Below are 18,481 nucleotides of genomic sequence, written 5' to 3' on the forward strand. Positions count from 1 at the left end.
ACCCGATCCTTCGGAAAGGTTGGCTAGTATATCTAATTGTAGGTTAGTGTTGTAAGTTTCTGCTAAAACGGCAGGTTTGCTGTATGATCAATTATGGAAGAAGTACACTCTGATGGTTGTGTCACAGTGGAACAAATCCCCTTCTGTAATCGCCGGGAATCTTGTGCAGGGATTCAGAGCTGCAGAGTGCGAAGGCACAGGCCTCGTGCGGTCGTGCCTAGCCGCCTCCTTCCGTAATCGCCGGGAACCTTGTTGAATTTGAGTACTAATAGGATGTGAATGCATTTGGTATAAAGGCCTTTAGCTCTTGTCTTATTCTAAAACACAAGCTAGATTACATGTTGCAACCGATGTGGGTAATTTAGATGCAAATTTAGACATGTATTTTGGATTTTTTTTATAACGACAGGTGATCAATCAAGATGAGGTTTTGAGTTATTTTTAGATCAGTCTTAGTGGGAGTGTTATCGATACAGTTATCTAGACTTGAATCTTAAGAACTGTGCCCGTGGAGTATAATGTTGATGACACTCCTCTCATATTTCATGACACTCCTCTCTTCTCTATCCTCGTAATATTGGTATGTGTTAGTAAATTTAATGTTCACGACACTCCTACTGAAATTGGCCTTACATTTTTCGTAGTGTCAGAGGTTAGTTATTTTATTAGAACAATATAATACACCCAATGGGTGCTATTAATTTATTGTCAATGACGATTGAAATTTATCCAGTTGATGATCCGATGTTCTGATTTTAGTAAAAAAAATTCTAGGAATTATCTTCTTTTTACTAATGCATCTCGTGCGGATTAACAAAGATCAGTTATTTTCGTGCGGATTTTTCCGATGTTCCAAGGTTAGTTATTTTACTAATGCTGTTAATTTGATGTATCTAACTTTCGTGCTGTTTCTTTGTTCTTTCGGGGGGGGGGGGGGGGGGGGGGCAAAAAGCTCTTTGGGTTGTGCAGGAATCCAAGGCCAGGCGGCCAGCCTCATGCCCGCTTTCTTCCGTAATGGCCGGCCGGGGCCCGGGACGCTTATTGATTTTGAGTACTGGAGTACTAGCAGGACTCTTCTTGTCCAGTCAGCGTGTGTTCTCCCGCCAATGTTTTCCAAGGTTCTCCCAACCATAGTTCTCTCAGGTACCAAACTGTTTCGCGTAAAATTTCTAAAGACCGATGTGTTAGCAATAGCAAGTGTAATGGTGGTCCTAGCAAAACGAAACACGCGCACACATAGCCAAAGAAACGAAGCCAGAGAGAGACGAAAGGAAAGAGGCCGATTACTACTACGCAGCAGCTGCAGCAGCAGGCGGCCGCTTCCGCCCTGCACAATAAATCCAAGAGGCGCCGGAGGGACGGGCGCAGCCGCGCAGGCGTCATACTCCCCGAAACGCCGCCGCCGCATTGGATGCCCCCCTCTACCCACTCTCGCCTCTGCCCTCGCCATTATCGCTGACCCAAGCAACATTCCCTGGTTCTTGGTTCCTCCTCCACAATCTCTCTGGTTCTGGGCTGCGCGGGAGCAAGGCGAATTGGTTTCTGAATTCTGAAGATGGGACCGAGAAAGGAAAGCCATGGTCCGTGAGGCATCCGGGCTCCCTGCTTCTTGGTAGCCCTCGGCATCGCCGTCCTATCGTTCTTGGAGTGCAGGCTGGGGTGAATCCAGCCATGAGGAAGCACGGGTGGCAGCTGCCCTACCACCCTCTCCAGGTATAGTCCACTCAGCGCGCGGGGTTGTACTTTCTGCTACTTCCATTTCCCTCGCGGTGTTCTTGCTGTTCTTGCCACTAACGCATTATACTACTGTGCTCTGAAACTGATTTACTGCAGGTTGTGGCTATTGCTGTGTTCTCGGCACTGGGTTTCGCCTTCTATGTCTTCTTCCTGCCGTTCGTGGGGACGAAGCCTTTCCAGATTGTGGCCATGGCTATTTACACTCCCTTGGTGAGGTCCCTGTCCTTTTTGAGAGGTTAAATTCGCAATTACGCATAGATCTGGCATTGTGATTTGTTTCTCTGGTTGCCCTCTCGCGGTTTACTGTTTTGGGTGCTCAACTCATCAGGCATTGCAATTTCAAGTACTGGTGTAGAGTATCATCCACTTTGCATGTTTTGCACATATCTGCTGTAAAGGAATGATGATACGACGTCGGTTATATTATATAATAACTACTTACTACTCACTGAGTGATTGAACAAATTTACATGGAAAATCATTAATGTTTTCTCTTGCAGATTACATGTGTTGTTGTGTTATACATATGGTGTGCCGCAACAAATCCTGGAGACCCTGGCATTTTCAGTTCAACAAAGGATTTGAAGTTAGACATTCATAGAGGAAGGCCATTAGGTGAGGCTGTTGGTACTGCTGATAATAATGAGAAGCTGAGTAGCATGCTTGAGAGGAAGGATTCACCTTCTTGGCCCAGATTTTCTAGAGTATTTTGCTTGGTTTGTTTCCCATTCTCTTGCCTTTGCAAGCAATGGCTCCATTCCAATAATCAACCTTCAGAACAGAACATATGTGAAGAAGGCATGTTTTTCTGCAGCTTATGCGAAGCTGAGGTATTGTTAGCTAGTCCTTTTTCTATTCATCGTATTGTGCTCATGTACTTATATTATATATATTGCCCTTGGGTCGTTCAATACAAACAAGTGTTATTCATGACATGTTATCAGATTAAAACCTAGGGTTTTGTTTAGGGCTCTTTCAATTAACTGTCATTCATTAAAATGTGTTGCACTAGCACACCTCCACCAAAATCAGTACCCCTGCTAATACCTGAACATGTTGTTCTGTTTCTTCAAGATGCACTGGTCTGCACACTGCACTACTGACTTAGGTTTAAAGGTCACCTACAAAGTATCCAGAAATTTAGTGGAATTTGTACAATGAGTTTCACATTTACTTTCAGCCATTTATGCTTACCCTGACATGTGCTTATGCTGATGGCAGGCAGGCAGCGCCTTCATGTTTAGACCTTAAATTTTGCTAATATTCAGTTTGATGTTCAGTAGAGCCTTGACAGACTGTAATCAATCCCAGTGTATTGACTTTATGAGGGCAACCCATGAAAAATTCTGAAAGTACTGTAACTATCTGGACTGAATTCAGATAAACAGGATTGCAAGTAGTTTGAATCAAATGTGCATGTGTTTCCGGTTTCGTAATATCAATCCATATGTGATACAAATGTTGCAACTTGGAAGCGTCCCCCAGTAGCGTTATTTCAGTGTCTTCCAGTTATACAAATGAAATTGTCCTCCCATTTATCTAATTATGCACTGTAGTAGTTCAATGGTTATAACAAATGGAAAGTAGGGTGTCTCATGCTTTTGTGATCTTGGTTAGTGAATTAGTATCTTCAACATTTCTGATATCTTATAAATAATAGCATAAGTTGTTTGCCTTTTGAATTTGGATGACATTGCGGGGTTTTGAAGAACAGTATTGTGCAGGTTTTGAAGAACAGTAAGCATTGCAGAGTGTGTGACAAGTGTGTTGATGGCTTTGATCACCATTGCAGAGTAATATCTGGTTTTTCTTATTATTTTCCTGATACTGAGAAAAATGATTCCTCAAAATAATTATAGTTTTGTTTGCTCACAGTTTCTTATGGTTAGTAACAATTTTTGCTGTTGCCAATTGTTCTTTTGTAGTGGCTAAACAATTGCATAGGGAAAAGGAACTACAAAGGGTTTTTTGTTCTAATGTCTTCTGCAGTTATCCTAGTAAGTGTTGATCTCTTGACAAACTGACAATAATTGGAATTTGGAAGCACAGGAACATTATGTCAGTGTTACTACCCCATATAACGGCCCTTGTGCTATTGCGATATCCTTCAGCATATGGGGCACTGCTTGTAGTTAGCAATCTTGTTATGTTTCCTTTCTATTCTGGTAGATCACTGACAGGTTTCCATGATCTGTACAACCTGATCCAGCTTGTGATGCAGTGGTTGTCTGGATCTCTTGTGTTGATTCTCTGTATTGTTAAGCGAGGAGAACTCTCTAGGCAGATTGTCACAAAGTTGGGAAGCAGCTTCTCAACTGTAGCTTTTGTAATTGTTGTGGTGAGTTTGATCAAATTGTTCTTTTTTTCCCTTGTCTAATACATGCGCGCTGCATTGAAGTTGAGAGAATTTGTTTTATCACTAAAATGACAATGCTATCCTTGAAAAATGCTACATGGCTGGTGATACGGTGTTTTATTTTTGCAGGCAACTTGCACCATTTTAGCAATGGTTGCAACCGTACCACTTGTTCAACTTCTATTCTTCCATATTCTTCTTATCAAGAAGGTAAGCAGTTCTCGATGTTTAATTGAAGACAGCTTGAATAGACATATCTGCAATTTCATATTTGGCCCATCTCCTTCCAGAGTTGCATATTCTTGGTCACTACGATTTTGCATTGTTTCTTGGTTTACTACATGGATATTGTAAAGAAAACTAAATTAACTATTCCCTTAATGAGAAATAAAAAAACATTCTTCCTTTGACCCAGTGATGATAGCAGAGAGTTGATTCAGTTTTCTACAGAAATAAGTCAGTCGCATACTACAATGAGTTATTTAATTGGCTGGCGAGTTTTGCAAGAAAAGTAGAAAACTATGTGGATCAAAACTTTTTTATTTATCCATATAGATTGAGATTAAACTGCTGTATATCTTATCCATTATGATTATGTTCAGGGAATTAGCACATATGATTACATCATAGCTTTGAGGGAGCAGGAGGATCAACACGAGGTTCCTGGACATCAAAGTCCGCAGATGTCTATTATAAGCTCTGTTACTGGATTTAGCACAGCCAGTTCTTTTGGGCCACTTCATCGTGGTTCATTGTGCACTCCACCACGATTATTCCTAGAAGACCAGGTATGTGATAATGGTTCCCTTCTGTCAAAAATAACCTGATGTAACCAATAGGATAAAGGTCTTGGATGTGCTAAAGTCAACACATCATGATACGCTTCAAAATGATGGATCAAATATTAGGGTGTTGCATGTGCTGCTTCATTAACAAGCTAAATATGCTCATTATTTTGTATTTCTAATGTATTCAAGATAAAAAAATGAAATTCTGATATAAAGCTAATTGAAACTGAATAACCGATTACTATCAATATGTGATACTGGCTGCTTGGATTTTGCCATCTGGTATTCTAGCACTTGAAAACACACACACAAACAAGTAGCATCATAGCATCATGGCATCATTTTCTTTTCTTTTCTTTTTGGCAATTATACATATTTTGTCTAGGTGTAGTTCCAGTAAATCTAATCCAAATACAGGAAACTTAATTCCTGGTAACTGGTGAAAAGAAAAGGTTTATGAACAGACTAACTTTTATAGGGAAAAAAATCATAACCATACAGCGCCTGTTATCCTACCATCTTTAACAGTCGATGCTTATTGCTTGCTCCATTCTTTCACAGTTTGATGTCGTTCCTCCAGAGGTCAGCATGTCACAGAATTCAGGATGTAAGAAAATGAAGGAAGGGGAAGGAGCAAAGAGAAAAACTGGAGTGAAAATCAGTCCATGGACACTGGCACGCCTTAATGCTGAGGAAGTTTCTAAAGCAGCTGCGGAGGCAAGGAAGAAGTCCAAAATCCTGAAGCCAATTACAAAATATGATACTCCAGACAATGGTGGTAAACCAGATCATAAGCTCAGCATCAAGAGAAGATCAGACAGAAGAGGTTTACCGGCTGAACTTTCTCTTGACCCTCTTGCTACTCTATCTGTAAGCGGCACTGAAAGCACCTTCAGCGACGCAGGCATGGAAATCTCCAGCAGTTTAGCACCATTACAGCTTGAAGCGAGAAGCGCTTTCCAACCGAGTACTGCAGGATCCACCAGAAACATTGCTTCATCACCCGAAAGCAACTTCGACTCGCCTGATCTCCACCCCTTCCGCATTTCTTCATCCACAGCTGAAGAGATGCAGGGAGTCATGCCACATTCAGTTCACAAGGGCATTGAGTTTACAAGATCATCAAGCGATGGGTATGAGGCATCAGGAGGGGAAGATAGTGACCGGATCCCTTCAAGAATCGTGCACAGATCATCAAACTGGGACAATGTCATTCTGAATGCTGGTCAGGCAGGCCCAGCAGTTGATCTGCACATGCAATCATCAGAAGGGTTTGCTACTAACTCGAAGTAAAGCTAGCTTCCTGGTGGTCTCTGATTTGCGAATCATATGAAGCTATGCGTGTTGGTTGTAGAGGATTGCTGGGTAGCAGAGTGATGTTGACAAGAAATTGACTAGTCACTGGCCCTAGGGTTAGTTAGGTGCTTAAATTTACCGATTTTATGTGGGCGATTAGATTAATTCTAGGCGCTAAATTTATCCGATTCCATGTCAATTCCAGGTGCAAAATTTATATTATTACATGTCTCATGCAATACCTCTGTTCTGAAATATATTAAATAATTAGGTTGCTCTAGATGTTCTATATACGGAGGTAGTATGAAGTTGTGTAAATGCGTGTTTATCGTTGGAGACAGTCCCTGAGGCCCGCTTTTTTTTAGAGAACACCTTAAAAGTCAAATATCTTACAAAACCATAACTTAGTACAAGCACAAATGTTTATTAGTAGACGTATGCATGCCTTGCCGAAAGCACAATGTTGGTTCTGAAGCGCGACCTGTACAAACAAGCGTAACTTGCTACAGAATCAGGGTGGCAGATGATTCATTGGGGTCTTCCAGATTCAGCGATTATGGTGATTCATGGAGATTGATATGGCGATTTCAGTATTTCAGTTTATGGCCCTCAGGGTCTAATCTCGAACCCACTAGCTCTCTACATCACTGAGGAGGATTGACGCTTTCTCCTTAGCAATAATCGGCACTTTAGGTCGGACGAGCTCTATCATTTCCCCATCAACGAACTGGTTTATCTCAAGTGTGTAGGGCAGACGGGCTGGCTTTTTTTTTGTTGCTGTCCACACTGCATACTCAGCAACCAGCAAGCCATCTCAGCATTGTCAGTTTGTCACGGCTCCTGGAGTCCTGGTTGAAAGCCTTGCACCAGAGCTCATACAAAACAAAAGCCCACAGGGCTTCATCTGAAACAAAGTCCTCCTCGTCTGCAGTAAATTCCACGTTAGGGTTTGTTTAGTTGCACACGGTTTCATTCCGGGCCAGGAATGATAGAAACAATAGAGACCCAAATTTATTCCGGGTCGAAAACTACTTCTAACAAAATCAACTCATAATAGTCTAGAGATGGGAATGAATCCGGGTCTCTTGTTGCACTTATTATAAGTTTATTTTGTTGCAAATAGTTTTCGACCCGAAATAAATCCGAGCCTTTTGTTATATCTCTTATTGTTTCTATCATTTCCGGCCCGGAATGAAACCGACAAGCCCTTACCTGGCTCGTGGATCCACTGCGGTTGAAGGAAAGGCTGCTCCGGGGAGGCTGGGAGGCGATGGCGGAGCAGCCGCGGAGGAATTTCTGGACAGGTTAGGAATTTTAGGAAAGATTAAGTAGTAAAATGGCCTTACTTGCCTCTATTTATTAGCCATATTTGGTAATAATTAATTCATACATGCGCATGCATATAGTACTAAATAGAGTAAGATGATTTGTTTTTTAGGACAAAATTTAAATCCTAGAATGATTTGTATTTTAGGACGGAGGGAGTAGTTGAATTTTACTTAAGTTTACCAGTGCTCCTCAGATGCACCATGAGGTGCAGCGTACTTTTTGCAAACAGGTTTAGAGTAGGCAAATGGTGTACCCCACCAGGCATCAGGCAACATTAGTATATTTCTATGGTTCCATGTAGTTGCGAGCTTCATGCATGGTCCTGATACTGTTACAAGGCCACCAAATAAACAGGGTAAGCTTAAGAGTTTCTCCAGTCCATTTCATGGGTGAATCAGCATCCTGGTCTCAAAAAACTACGGAGCTTGGTTTCGGCCATTTGGGGCTGTAATTTACAAAGGGACAAACCTATTGGGAGCTAAACATAGAAGGAAAAACAACAGCAAAGACCGGACGCCTGCATAAACATTTTGCTAATGTGGCTAAAACCATCAGCTGCTAGACCAAAGTAACATACACCAACAAGGATGCTAGACCGGAACCCGTTTCCCTCTGTAACGATCGAGGAACTGCAGACAAGGGAAATCAGTCGTGTCAGAATATGCAGCAGGCCAAGTTTCTAATCTCAGGAATAGATGAAGAACGTTATATGTGGTGATGTCCTTACTGATGTCACAAACGGTTGTTGAAATATCCAGCCAATGATAGGAATCCTCTGCAGGAACACTACTAGTGTTGGCCAGAATCCACTGCAATGGGTTCCAAGTCAGTATCAAAAAAAAAATCTTATACAGGAGCAATGGGAGTTCATACTAATTATTAAACAAATTGCTTTTGCAGATAATGATCACACGAAGATGACTTTTCAGACTTCAACATAACAGAAAATTGCAGATTGCTAAGAGACAAACAGTGAAAGAAAATATTACTGAACCTGAAGAGTACAATAAAGCCATATGCCTCCAAGAGCATGCCCAAAAAAGGCCACCCAATGAGTACCAGGAAAAATCCAGTGCCAAATGAGATTGTACCCTGTTCATGGAACAGTTAACGGAATATTGGTCATGTCTATGGGCAACAGCTCTAGCAAAATCGGTGTTTGCCAAACCTTGTAATTCTTAGGCTTGGTGAAGAACTGCATAGTTGATTTCAGACCAATTGTCAAGCCCAGACCTGACAAGAAAAGAATCTGAAATGGCATGATGAGAACAGGTTGGTAATAGGATCGCCAGTTAAACCTAGCCTCTCAAGAATTTTAATGATAATTACTCATGAAAGCAAACTTACATTGCCCATTGCAATGAGCCCCTTGTCAAAAAAGAAAATGATTCCCAGAAAGGAGAAGAATATTCCAAAGCCTGTCAGGCCAAGACCAATCTCTGACAAAAATGGAAATTCAGAAGTCACAAATCAATGTTCGCAAGAAAGGGCAAGTTGCTCCATACACTACAAAGAGGTCACAAGCTGAAATATTTCATCATGCTTTCAGCATCAAACACTACCAAGTGTTGCACTGAGCACATCTACATATCCCAAGGAAGTCAAATTTCACATGATTTTTGTACATAGCCAGAACACACAAAAGGTGGTATCATTAACCTCACTAATTCTACTGAGACACGCCAAAAAATAGCATCAAAACCCAGCCTGACCAAGCTACTCTTTAAGATATTGTTGACCGAGCAATGATTGTTGGACATGTAACATAGTGTCGCCACTAGTCAACCAGAAACTAGCAGACCTTAAAGTGGTATCGCATCTGGTATTGCTTTCAGCTAAATAATCATAGTACCATTTAGAGGTTCAGGAGTCAGCAAGGAAACAGCAGCCCAGCAATATCACATGTTTGTAATGTGGCATGGGCCTAACCCACAGAAACTAAAAACTAAAAGCTTTACCTAGTTGGTACAGTTGGGCCTAGATTTCCATATACTTGACCACCTCAATTGGAATCAGCCATATAGAACTGAACTGTTATGTATGATATCAAACATGTAATCCAGGGTTGAATCTGTCCCTAACTCCATATACTTGCCATTCTCATTTATCACGCCAGCACCCAAACGAAAAAGAAGAAGAAGAAGAATTTAAAGCTGAGGAAAATAGTACATGATATACATATACCCCTTGAAGCATTGAGGTCAATTCTAATACAAAAACTACTGGTCAAGTGATATTGTACATATCACATAGTACATGGTATACCCACGATGTATTCATAGTCATAGACAACTATAACATGAAAACCACTGGTTTAGTCATATGATATAGCACACGTCACCCTAGACAGTAGATATGATATACCCCTGAAGCCTGATGTATCATAGTCATTCCCCCAACAATAGTCATTACTCTAAAACTACTGGTTACGTGATATGGCACTTATGTCAAGGTTTTACCATAAGAACATAATCAGTTGGGTGATAGGAAAATCACCAAATAATCCAATACATGAATGAGCAGCCAGTCTTATAATTAGCATCTATGAGCAGCCAGTTTTACATGTCAGTGTTGCAGCATCGCATTTTGCAAACATGTTAATTCAGACATAGAAACGAATAAGACAGAGAGCAAATCAACATTTACTTCCCAGCACAAGCAATCGGTCCTCGGATGCAAATGGAACAAAAACTGAGACAATTTAACAAGAATGATGATGAGACCATACTCTTGAGGTCATTCATCTCGAAGGAAACCATCTTGTCTTATGACACGGCAGAGACCAGCACAAAAGGCTGCAACAGACAAAGTGTAAAATTAGGCACAGTTCGTGAAAACGAGATACAACAGTACATAAAAGTGCTAACGGAGCTTCAAAATCAGAACAAATGATCTCTGAGTAATAGTCAGTCGAGATCTCATGTTTTAAAGGCAAGGCAAGGCACTGCACTAATCTTCTTTTCCCACTCCAATCAAAACTGCCCCTCAAAACCAACCACCCGGCAATCAAACCCAAGAAAACTTAACAGATTGGTGTATTCATCCCATGATCCAGGGGCGGATCCAGCATAGGACATGGGTGTCCGGTCCAGGGGCGGATCCAGCATAGGACATGGGTGTACACATGTACACCCGATAACTTTTGCAAACGAAATCAAAGTTAGAGGTAATATATTGTAACCGGATCTGATCTGAATACAAATAGTTTTGTTACAGTTTGGGGTGCTCCGTCTCGCACGGCAGAAGGAAAGAGAAGGCCGGGCATGCCTGGTGGATGCTCGTCGCCGGTAAAGGGCTGGGCGAAGACGTGACGAATCGCGCCGCCGCTCGTCCAGGCGCCGCCGTCAGGGATCCACAATGGCAAGAGCAAGAGCAAATTTGCTCTTGCCTCGTTTCCACGCCCTCTCTGTCTACAGTGCCAAACAGTACATCTACAGTGCCAAACAGTAGATTTACTCCTCCATTTCCTCCTATCGCTGTGGACGGTCTAATAAGACCAAGGGAGGAGATAGTCAGAGAGAAAGGGAAAGGGGAAGGAGAAACAGAGATGAGCCTGAGGCCCTGAGCCGTGAGCTGTCAATGAGCCGAGCTCCAGCGAGCCTGCCACCTCGAGCTGGAGCCTGGAGTCATTCCGAACCTAGCCAGTAGCCACCGAGGTCGATCTGAGCGACTGAGCCTGAGATCCTGCCGAGACTACGCGACAGCCAAGCTCGAACTCGCTCGTGATAAACAGACACTCGTCAAGGCTTTGCTCTTTGTCTCCAGCTGGCAGTTGCAAGAAACGAGTCTCGGCCCTATTTAGTTTCTAACAAAATTTGTATTCGTCACATTGAATCTTTAAATACATACATGAAATATTAAATAGAATTAAAAAAATAACTAATTACACAGTCTAACTGATCGAGATGAATCTTTTAAGCCTAATTAGTCCATAATTAAACAATATTTGTCAAATAATAATGAAATGTGCTAAGTACCAAAATTCAAACTTTTTCACCAACTAAACACACCCTCATTCTTTTTTTCCATACTGAAACGACGTCAATAAGCCGAGGCAATTACAGCCTCGAATTGACAAAGAATTTAATCATCTTAATACATATTGAACCACAATCTCAAATTTTCAATTCACATCCGTTTACAATCGCAAATAAACATTCTGTCACCACATAATCCGCTTCTACAATCGAAAGCAAAGAGCAGGTGCTAACGCTTAAGACAATCGAAAGCAACCAAACAACACTCAATGTTAGCTTGTCATGGTGCTCTGTCTTTAATTCCGCAATGTAGCACCAAATAAACTTGTTGTAAAATGTATTGACACATTCTGATGGGCCACTTCAAGGCCGGATAAATGAAAATTCAGGTTGGGGATTCTCTCCCCTCCCGGTGATCTTAAAAAAAAAACACTCAGTCGACGGTCTTAGGCCCTGTTTAGTTGGTGAAAAATTGTTGGTTTTGGTACTTAAGCACATTTCATTGTTACTTGACAAATAATGTCCAATCATGGACTAATTAGGCTTAAAAGATTCATCTCGTGCTAATCAGATAAACTATATAATTAGTTATTTTTTCAACTGCATTTAATATTTCATGTATATGTCCGAACATTCGATGTGATGGGGGCTGTAGAAATATTTTTTGAACTAAACAGGGCCTTAGCTAAATGCATGCAAACCGAACAGGAGGATCTTGTTCTTTCCACATCTTTTCAGTTGCAAATGTACGTATCTTATCTTTTTTTTTTCATTGAAAATTTAGTATGTTCTCGACACTTGTACTAGTGTCTTAAGTTACTTTTTTCTTTTTGCATAGAGGATTCGATGTCTCGATGCGCAAAGTGAATCAATGATGTATATATGTTTCGCTTTCTTTGCCAATTTTCATGCAAACATTCTGGAATTATCGAAGACCTGCACAATGATTCACTGTCCAAGCATCATCACTTTCGGAGTTCACTGTCCAAGCGTCCAGGCATCATTTTGGAGCATATTTGTTTTGTCATTTTGAGCATTCAGAATCCAACCAAAAAACATTCCGGCATTCATAAACCATCCAATCAATAATCATTCAGGGATTCGTTTGAGCATTCAGAATCCATCTCAATATAATCTACAATTTCAATTTAATTTCTGAACTTTTTGAACATTGTGTACATCTCATTCAGTCCCAACATTCTGCACATTCTCCGCGGCCATGAGCCTGCACAAACCAACCAGGTCCTGGCCGTCTGGCGCCATGGTCCCAGCGAAGCCGATCATGGAGGGTTCTTAATGTGCTTGTTAATTCTGGAACTATTCGGCCCGATGTCGTTGCCCGAGGATAGCAGATAGAGATCAACGCTGCATTGATCTGGAAATCTTAGGGACATATATCACGGATGTACTACTGTATCTTGATACGCACCACAGTAGACGGAACGGAAAATACTCCTTGTTGAAAGACACCAATTGCAATCAAGACACAGCACGCGCTAAAAAAGAAAGCTATTCATCGAAGAACAAGAACTGCATAGATGCGCAAACATCTAACATCAAGTCATACAAATCAGACCAAAGCCACAGGCTACAGTCTTCACACCAACTCCAGATGCGATTTCTCCCAGTAAAATAGAAAAAAAAACGCAATGGCTGCCCGGCGCTCACGTCGCCTCGCCCTCGGCCGCGGCGGGGGCCTCCTCCTCCAGCGGCGCCTCGGCCTTGGCGCCCGCGGAGCGGGACTTGACGAAGTCGAGGAAGCGGCGGCTCACCTCCTTGGAGTAGAGCTGCAGCGCCTCGATCCCCTCCTCCACGGAGGCGGCGGCGCCGCCGGTGGCGGCAGCGGAGTCGAAGGCCTCCGCCTCGATGGCGCGCGCCGCGGGCTCGGCGTCGGCGGCCGGCACCGCACCGTAGCGCTTGCAGAGGATGGTGTCACCCGTGAGCGTATCCACGAGGCGGCGCACCACGGCGTCCCGCGTGCGCTGCGTCGGCGGCCAGATGCTGAACGAGAACGCGGTGGACGGGTCGCCCCCCGCCAGGGCGGCGGCGGGGGCCGGGACCGGGGCGGCGGCGAGCTCGTCGGTGGCCATTCGCGTGGAAGCTTCTGGAAGTTGAAACCCTAAGAATGGACGGTGGGGAGTAGGGGCCGTAGTGGGGAGCTCGATCCGTCCGGTGGCTGCGGGATTTTAAAGCGGTGGCGTCGCTTCGGTGGTGCGTCCTTGTAATTGGGGGGATTTGTCTGTTCGGGTGTTGCGGTGGCTTCAAGAAAGGGAAGTGCGATGCGATGGGAATGGGATGGCAATTGACAACGAAACGGCCAGAGCCATTATCGGTTGGTGGCTCCTGCCCATTCAGTCGGTTCGGCAGTGTCAGCAGCCTGCAGCCCAACAGTATTTTTTTTCATACCATTTCAACACCAGTTTTCAACCACCAGTCAATCACCAGTATTTTTCTCTCATACCACTTCAACCTCCAGCCCAGCGAACAGAGTGTGTGGGGCAGACTTCGATGCTTGTGTGCTTTGACCAGTCATTTTATTTTTTCCCCGATTTGATGAGTTTTTTTTAATCCCCCGATTTGATGAATTCCAACGTTCCGATCAGATCATCCACCGCCTGGAAATCGAAATGGGAGGGAATGGGATCTTAGGTCAGTCTCAGTAGGAGTGTCATCGACACAGTTATCTAGACTGAAATTTTAAAAACTGTGCCAGTGGAGTGTCATCATGATGTCACTCCTCTCATATTTTATGATATTTTTCTCTTCTCTTTTCTCATACAATTGGTACATGTTAATAAATTTAGGCCCCGTTTGGCACGGCTCATGCCGGCTCCGGCTTCACTGCCAAATCACTGTAGCTCCGCCTCCCTTCTCTCACTGACACGCGTACTGTTCACCGAAGCCGCCTAAGCCAGGTTTGGGAGGCTCACCCGGCCGTGCTACAGTAGTGCTACAGTGCTGAAGCCGGAGCCGGCGTGAGCCGTGCCAAACGGGGCCTTAATGTCACGACATTTTTATGACATTTCCATTGAAATTGGTCTTATAATTTGATTTTTTGAGTTCCAACGTTCCATCCGGGGATGGTAGAAAATCTTGATAAATGCGAGTAAATGCTGCATTTAGAGTGATGACCAATAAAATTAAATTGCCGTCTCACCTTCGGATCTTCGTGGTTTTTGGTTGAGATTCGAGTGGTTATTTCTTTTCCGTTGGCACTAGCAGCACTCGCCGTGCTGATCCCCACCGGTGGCCGGTGGTAATCACAATGCAGCAGCGACAGCTTGTCAGTGTTGGCGCTCGTTCTGGACACTCTCCCTCTCCTACATCCCTGCCTGTCTGGCGACCGGATTACCTGGTGCTTGCTGCGGACTGAACGCCGCCGGGCACTCAGACGCCGCGGCAAGGCAAACCAGCGCCGCCGCTGGTGTCCGACCGGCGATCGCTGCTTCGTACCGTGCAGCTCGCAATCTGCACACGGTTCAGTGAGTGGCGCCCGGCGAGCCTGCAGAGGGCCCGCCCCAATGCTGCCACACGCCTTGCGCCGCTGAAGCCTGCAGCCGACGGGCGCGCCCCGTTGTCTTGAGGTGTCGGTGGCGCGAGCTGGCAGCGTCGGCTTCTGTTCTGACTCTCGCCCGACCCGACGGTTTTCACCGCCAACGCTGTGGGTTGAAAACGGACGGAAATATTTCCGTTTCGACCTGTTTCGTTTTCTATTTTTGTCCGTCCGTTTTTGTATTTGTGGATCCCGTTTCCATATTTATAAAAGTAAAAATGAGGTTTCTCCGTCCGTTTCCGAGGAATCCCATTTTTACATAGAATTGACCCGTATTTATTCCATTTTCATCCCGTTTTTAATCTACATAAGATATGTCTAAAAATTGATATGTTCAAAAATATACCAATCACTAAGTATGCAGGTTAACATGTTAACACATGGCATACTAGTGAATATTTGACTAATAACTTCATACGTGTATATTATTTTGTGACTTTGTTAATGTATACTCGAGAATATTTGATTGCATTATTCTTTCCGGCTCAACATCCGTATTGGTTCGTTTCCGTACTTCTGCGTAACCCGATCCCGTTTCCGTACCCGTATTTTCCGAACCCGATCCCGTTTCCGCCAAAAAATATAGAAATCGAAGTAGAAATGAGGTTTTTCCGTCCGGGCATGACCGCATGAGCCTGAGAGAGCAGTAGAGCATGTATGCGCGTCCGTGCAACCCAAGTACTCCATCCGTTTCAAATTATAAGTTATTTCAATAATTTTGGAGAGTCAAACCATCTCAAAATTTGATTAAAATTATAGAGAAAAATATAAAGATTTATGACATCAAATAAGTGCACTTTGAAAATATAGCTAATAAAGAATCTAATGATACTTAATCGATATCATAAATGTTATTATCTTATTATATAAATTTGGTCAATCTGAAAATTTTTTTTGACTCTCCAAGATTCTTGAAATGACTTATAAATTGAAACGGAGGAAGTATCATATACGAGCTGGCTGGAACGGTGCGCAGAAGCTTGTCGTACAGCTTCCACAGTACAGTATTCGATTTTCATCTTTGGACACAACTGCTGATCGTTGGTGGTTCGATTACTGCAAATGCCATTTGATCTTTTGAAAGAAATATAAGCATTGAAATTTTATAAAAATGCCTATTATTTTAATAATTCCGCGCTGATTTTCAAGTGGCTCTTGCGGTGGAATCTCAACCTTTAGAATTCTGCAGAGTCTAATGTGGAAATATATATTCTGAAAATAGTTTCATCTCATAAGAACATATATAATTATTAATAGTTTCCAATCTTAAAATTGATTTCCAGAAATATCCACATAAATATAATCTAGATCAAGACAAGAGTTCAAGTATCGGCAAAACATCTAAAAATGTGCGCACTGTAATATGTAAAATACAGCCACGAAATCTGTTCAATTATGTAGTTTGGAATCTTAGGGCATGTACAACGCTGATTAATAAGGGGGTGTTTAGTTAGTGAAAAAGTTTGGGTTTGGCTACTATAGCATATTTTGTTGTTATTTAATAATTAATGTCTAATTATAGATTAATTAGTACTTTTAGATTTATCTCGTAGGAATCAATTAGACTATGTAATTAATTATTTTTTTCAACTGTATTTAATATTTTATGTATGTGTTTAAAAATTCGATGTGATGGATACTGCGCAAACTATTTCGGAACTAAACACAGCGTAAACCGACTATGTTTGATTTTTTATGTTTTTCCATGCGCTCTCGCGAGACGCGGGCACCGGCTCGCGCTCCCATGCTATACAGACGTTTCCTCCCGCGGTGTGGCATCCGTTTCGACCCGGCGACAGCGGCGAGAGGATCCCCTGCTACCTGTGGCAGCGCGCGCGCGAATCTGTCGAGTGTCCATGGTGGTAAAAATAAAAAACTCCCGTGAGCCTGCGCTTTTCCCACCCTATCCATCCATTCCCTCCACCGTATCCCACCCGGACGAGCACTAACTCTTGCTCTTTTGCTGATACTGACATCATGATCCTGTGTCCTCTTGTCCTCTCTCTTGTTCAGGTTCCTGATCGTTTGGTTGTTTACCAGTTGCATGTGTATTTCTTTCTTTCTTTTCTATTTTTTTTGGGTCTGAGAATAGTGCCCTGTGATTGTGATAAAGTATAGTGCCCTGGAACAGCGGAAGGGTTAGCCCTATGTTCTTGCTTTTTCTATTTTGCGTGCACCAGACGACACAATTCATTTTTTTGTTCACAAAGTATTATTTCATACATGCAACAAAAAAGCCTGACTGACTAGCTTCACGAACCTTGGCAAGTTCAATGAGTTGTTTAAACAAAATTTAGGGTGTGTTTAGTTCATTTTGCAAAAATGTGTAAAGATGTAAACATGACATTTGAAGTACTAAATGAAGTCTATTTGTAAAACTTTTTGCATAGATGTGTTGTAAATCGCGAGACGAATCTAATGATGCTAATTAATCCATATTTAATTAATAATTAGCGGATGGTTACTGTAGCATCACTGTTGCAAATCATGGATTAAGTAGGCTCATTAGATTCGTCTCGCGATTTACAGCCCAACCATGCAAAAAGTTTTGTAAATAGACTTTATTTAGTACTTCAAATTAGCAAGATTCCTTTTCACTTTAATGCGTTTACGACTTTTTTGCGTTTACATGTAAAGAACTAAACAGGGCCTTAATGTGTTGATGGATGAATGGATCTAGCATGTTGTCAATGAAACCACTTTTACCATATCTTACCTGGAACTGGAAGTGTGATTTTTTAGAACACGTAGAGTACAAGGTCACAGTTCTAAAATTTCACATAAATTTCCTTGCTCACGGAATATTCTCGCGAAGTAAGAGCATCTTCAAGAATTTCCCATATTTTACTTGACATATTTTGTGTTTTGCCAACTTATAAAAAAATATGCCAAGTAAAAAAAGAATTTATCTCTAATAATTTAGCATAATTCACTTTCCAAATCCAGATCTAACTTACATCAGGAACCCTGAGAGAGAAATAAAATTATATTTATGCCCTTCCACCTCTTGAAAATTTAAATCAGGAACCCTTCTCTGTTATTTATTTCTTTTTTCACCCTCCCACCTGACTAGAAACCACGATGCCAACCGCGCGCCGCGCGCGTATATTTACGCGCTGGAGGCTGGTTTTTCCCAAATTGCCAAAAATTGCCAAGTCTTTTGCCAAACTGTTGGAGGAGTATTTTTAACGTTTTTGCAAAAAATCAAAGATGACAACTCAATTTGCCAAACTACTAGAGATGTAGCTGCAGCCGGAATAATCCGTGCAATACCCGCCCCCGTTCCCTGGCCAAAAATCTCACGACCTTTCTTTTTAAAAAAAGCTCACGATCCGGCCGTACATGCCACGCCACTCTTCTTTCCGTCTGGCGATCGGACACCGGTAACCGCGCCCGCGCCCGCACCCCGGCGCGGCACACGGCACGGATCCCACCGGACGAGGCC

At 42.6% G+C, this 18,481-nt stretch overlaps 3 protein-coding genes across 4 annotated transcripts; 1 reads left to right on the forward strand and 2 right to left on the reverse strand.

The window, feature by feature from the left end:
* The first annotated feature begins 1,076 nt into the window (after window positions 1–1,076).
* On the forward strand, window positions 1,077–6,468 carry LOC120646912 (probable protein S-acyltransferase 22). Its single transcript, XM_039923444.1, has 9 exons — window positions 1,077–1,713; window positions 1,834–1,947; window positions 2,238–2,567; window positions 3,462–3,530; window positions 3,663–3,734; window positions 3,947–4,075; window positions 4,223–4,303; window positions 4,696–4,881; window positions 5,443–6,468. Exons 1-9 carry the CDS (start codon window positions 1,672–1,674, stop codon window positions 6,172–6,174), a joined length of 1,755 nt encoding a protein of 584 aa, XP_039779378.1. The 5' UTR covers window positions 1,077–1,671; the 3' UTR covers window positions 6,175–6,468.
* A 1,302-nt stretch (window positions 6,469–7,770) lies between these two features.
* On the reverse strand, window positions 7,771–11,059 carry LOC120646913 (vesicle transport protein GOT1-like). Of its 2 annotated transcripts, XM_039923445.1 has the most exons (8): window positions 10,999–11,059; window positions 10,774–10,858; window positions 10,235–10,301; window positions 8,854–8,945; window positions 8,675–8,755; window positions 8,501–8,598; window positions 8,234–8,315; window positions 7,771–8,135 (listed from the first exon to the last, which is right to left on the reverse strand). In XM_039923445.1, exons 3-8 carry the CDS (start codon window positions 10,263–10,265, stop codon window positions 8,097–8,099), a joined length of 423 nt encoding a protein of 140 aa, XP_039779379.1. In that variant the 5' UTR covers window positions 10,266–10,301; window positions 10,774–10,858; window positions 10,999–11,059; the 3' UTR covers window positions 7,771–8,096. The 2 variants fall into 2 exon arrangements, with proteins under 2 accessions (XP_039779379.1, XP_039779380.1); XM_039923446.1 differs by lacking the exon at window positions 10,999–11,059 and having other exon boundaries at window positions 10,721–10,847.
* A 1,862-nt stretch (window positions 11,060–12,921) lies between these two features.
* On the reverse strand, window positions 12,922–13,774 carry LOC120646914 (MFP1 attachment factor 1-like). Its single transcript, XM_039923448.1, has one exon. It carries the CDS (start codon window positions 13,571–13,573, stop codon window positions 13,148–13,150), a length of 426 nt encoding a protein of 141 aa, XP_039779382.1. The 5' UTR covers window positions 13,574–13,774; the 3' UTR covers window positions 12,922–13,147.
* Window positions 13,775–18,481: the final 4,707 nt, after the last annotated feature.

The sequence above is a fragment of the Panicum virgatum genome, chromosome 9K (assembly GCF_016808335.1).
Source record: "Panicum virgatum strain AP13 chromosome 9K, P.virgatum_v5, whole genome shotgun sequence".
NCBI lineage: Eukaryota > Viridiplantae > Streptophyta > Magnoliopsida > Poales > Poaceae > Panicum > Panicum virgatum.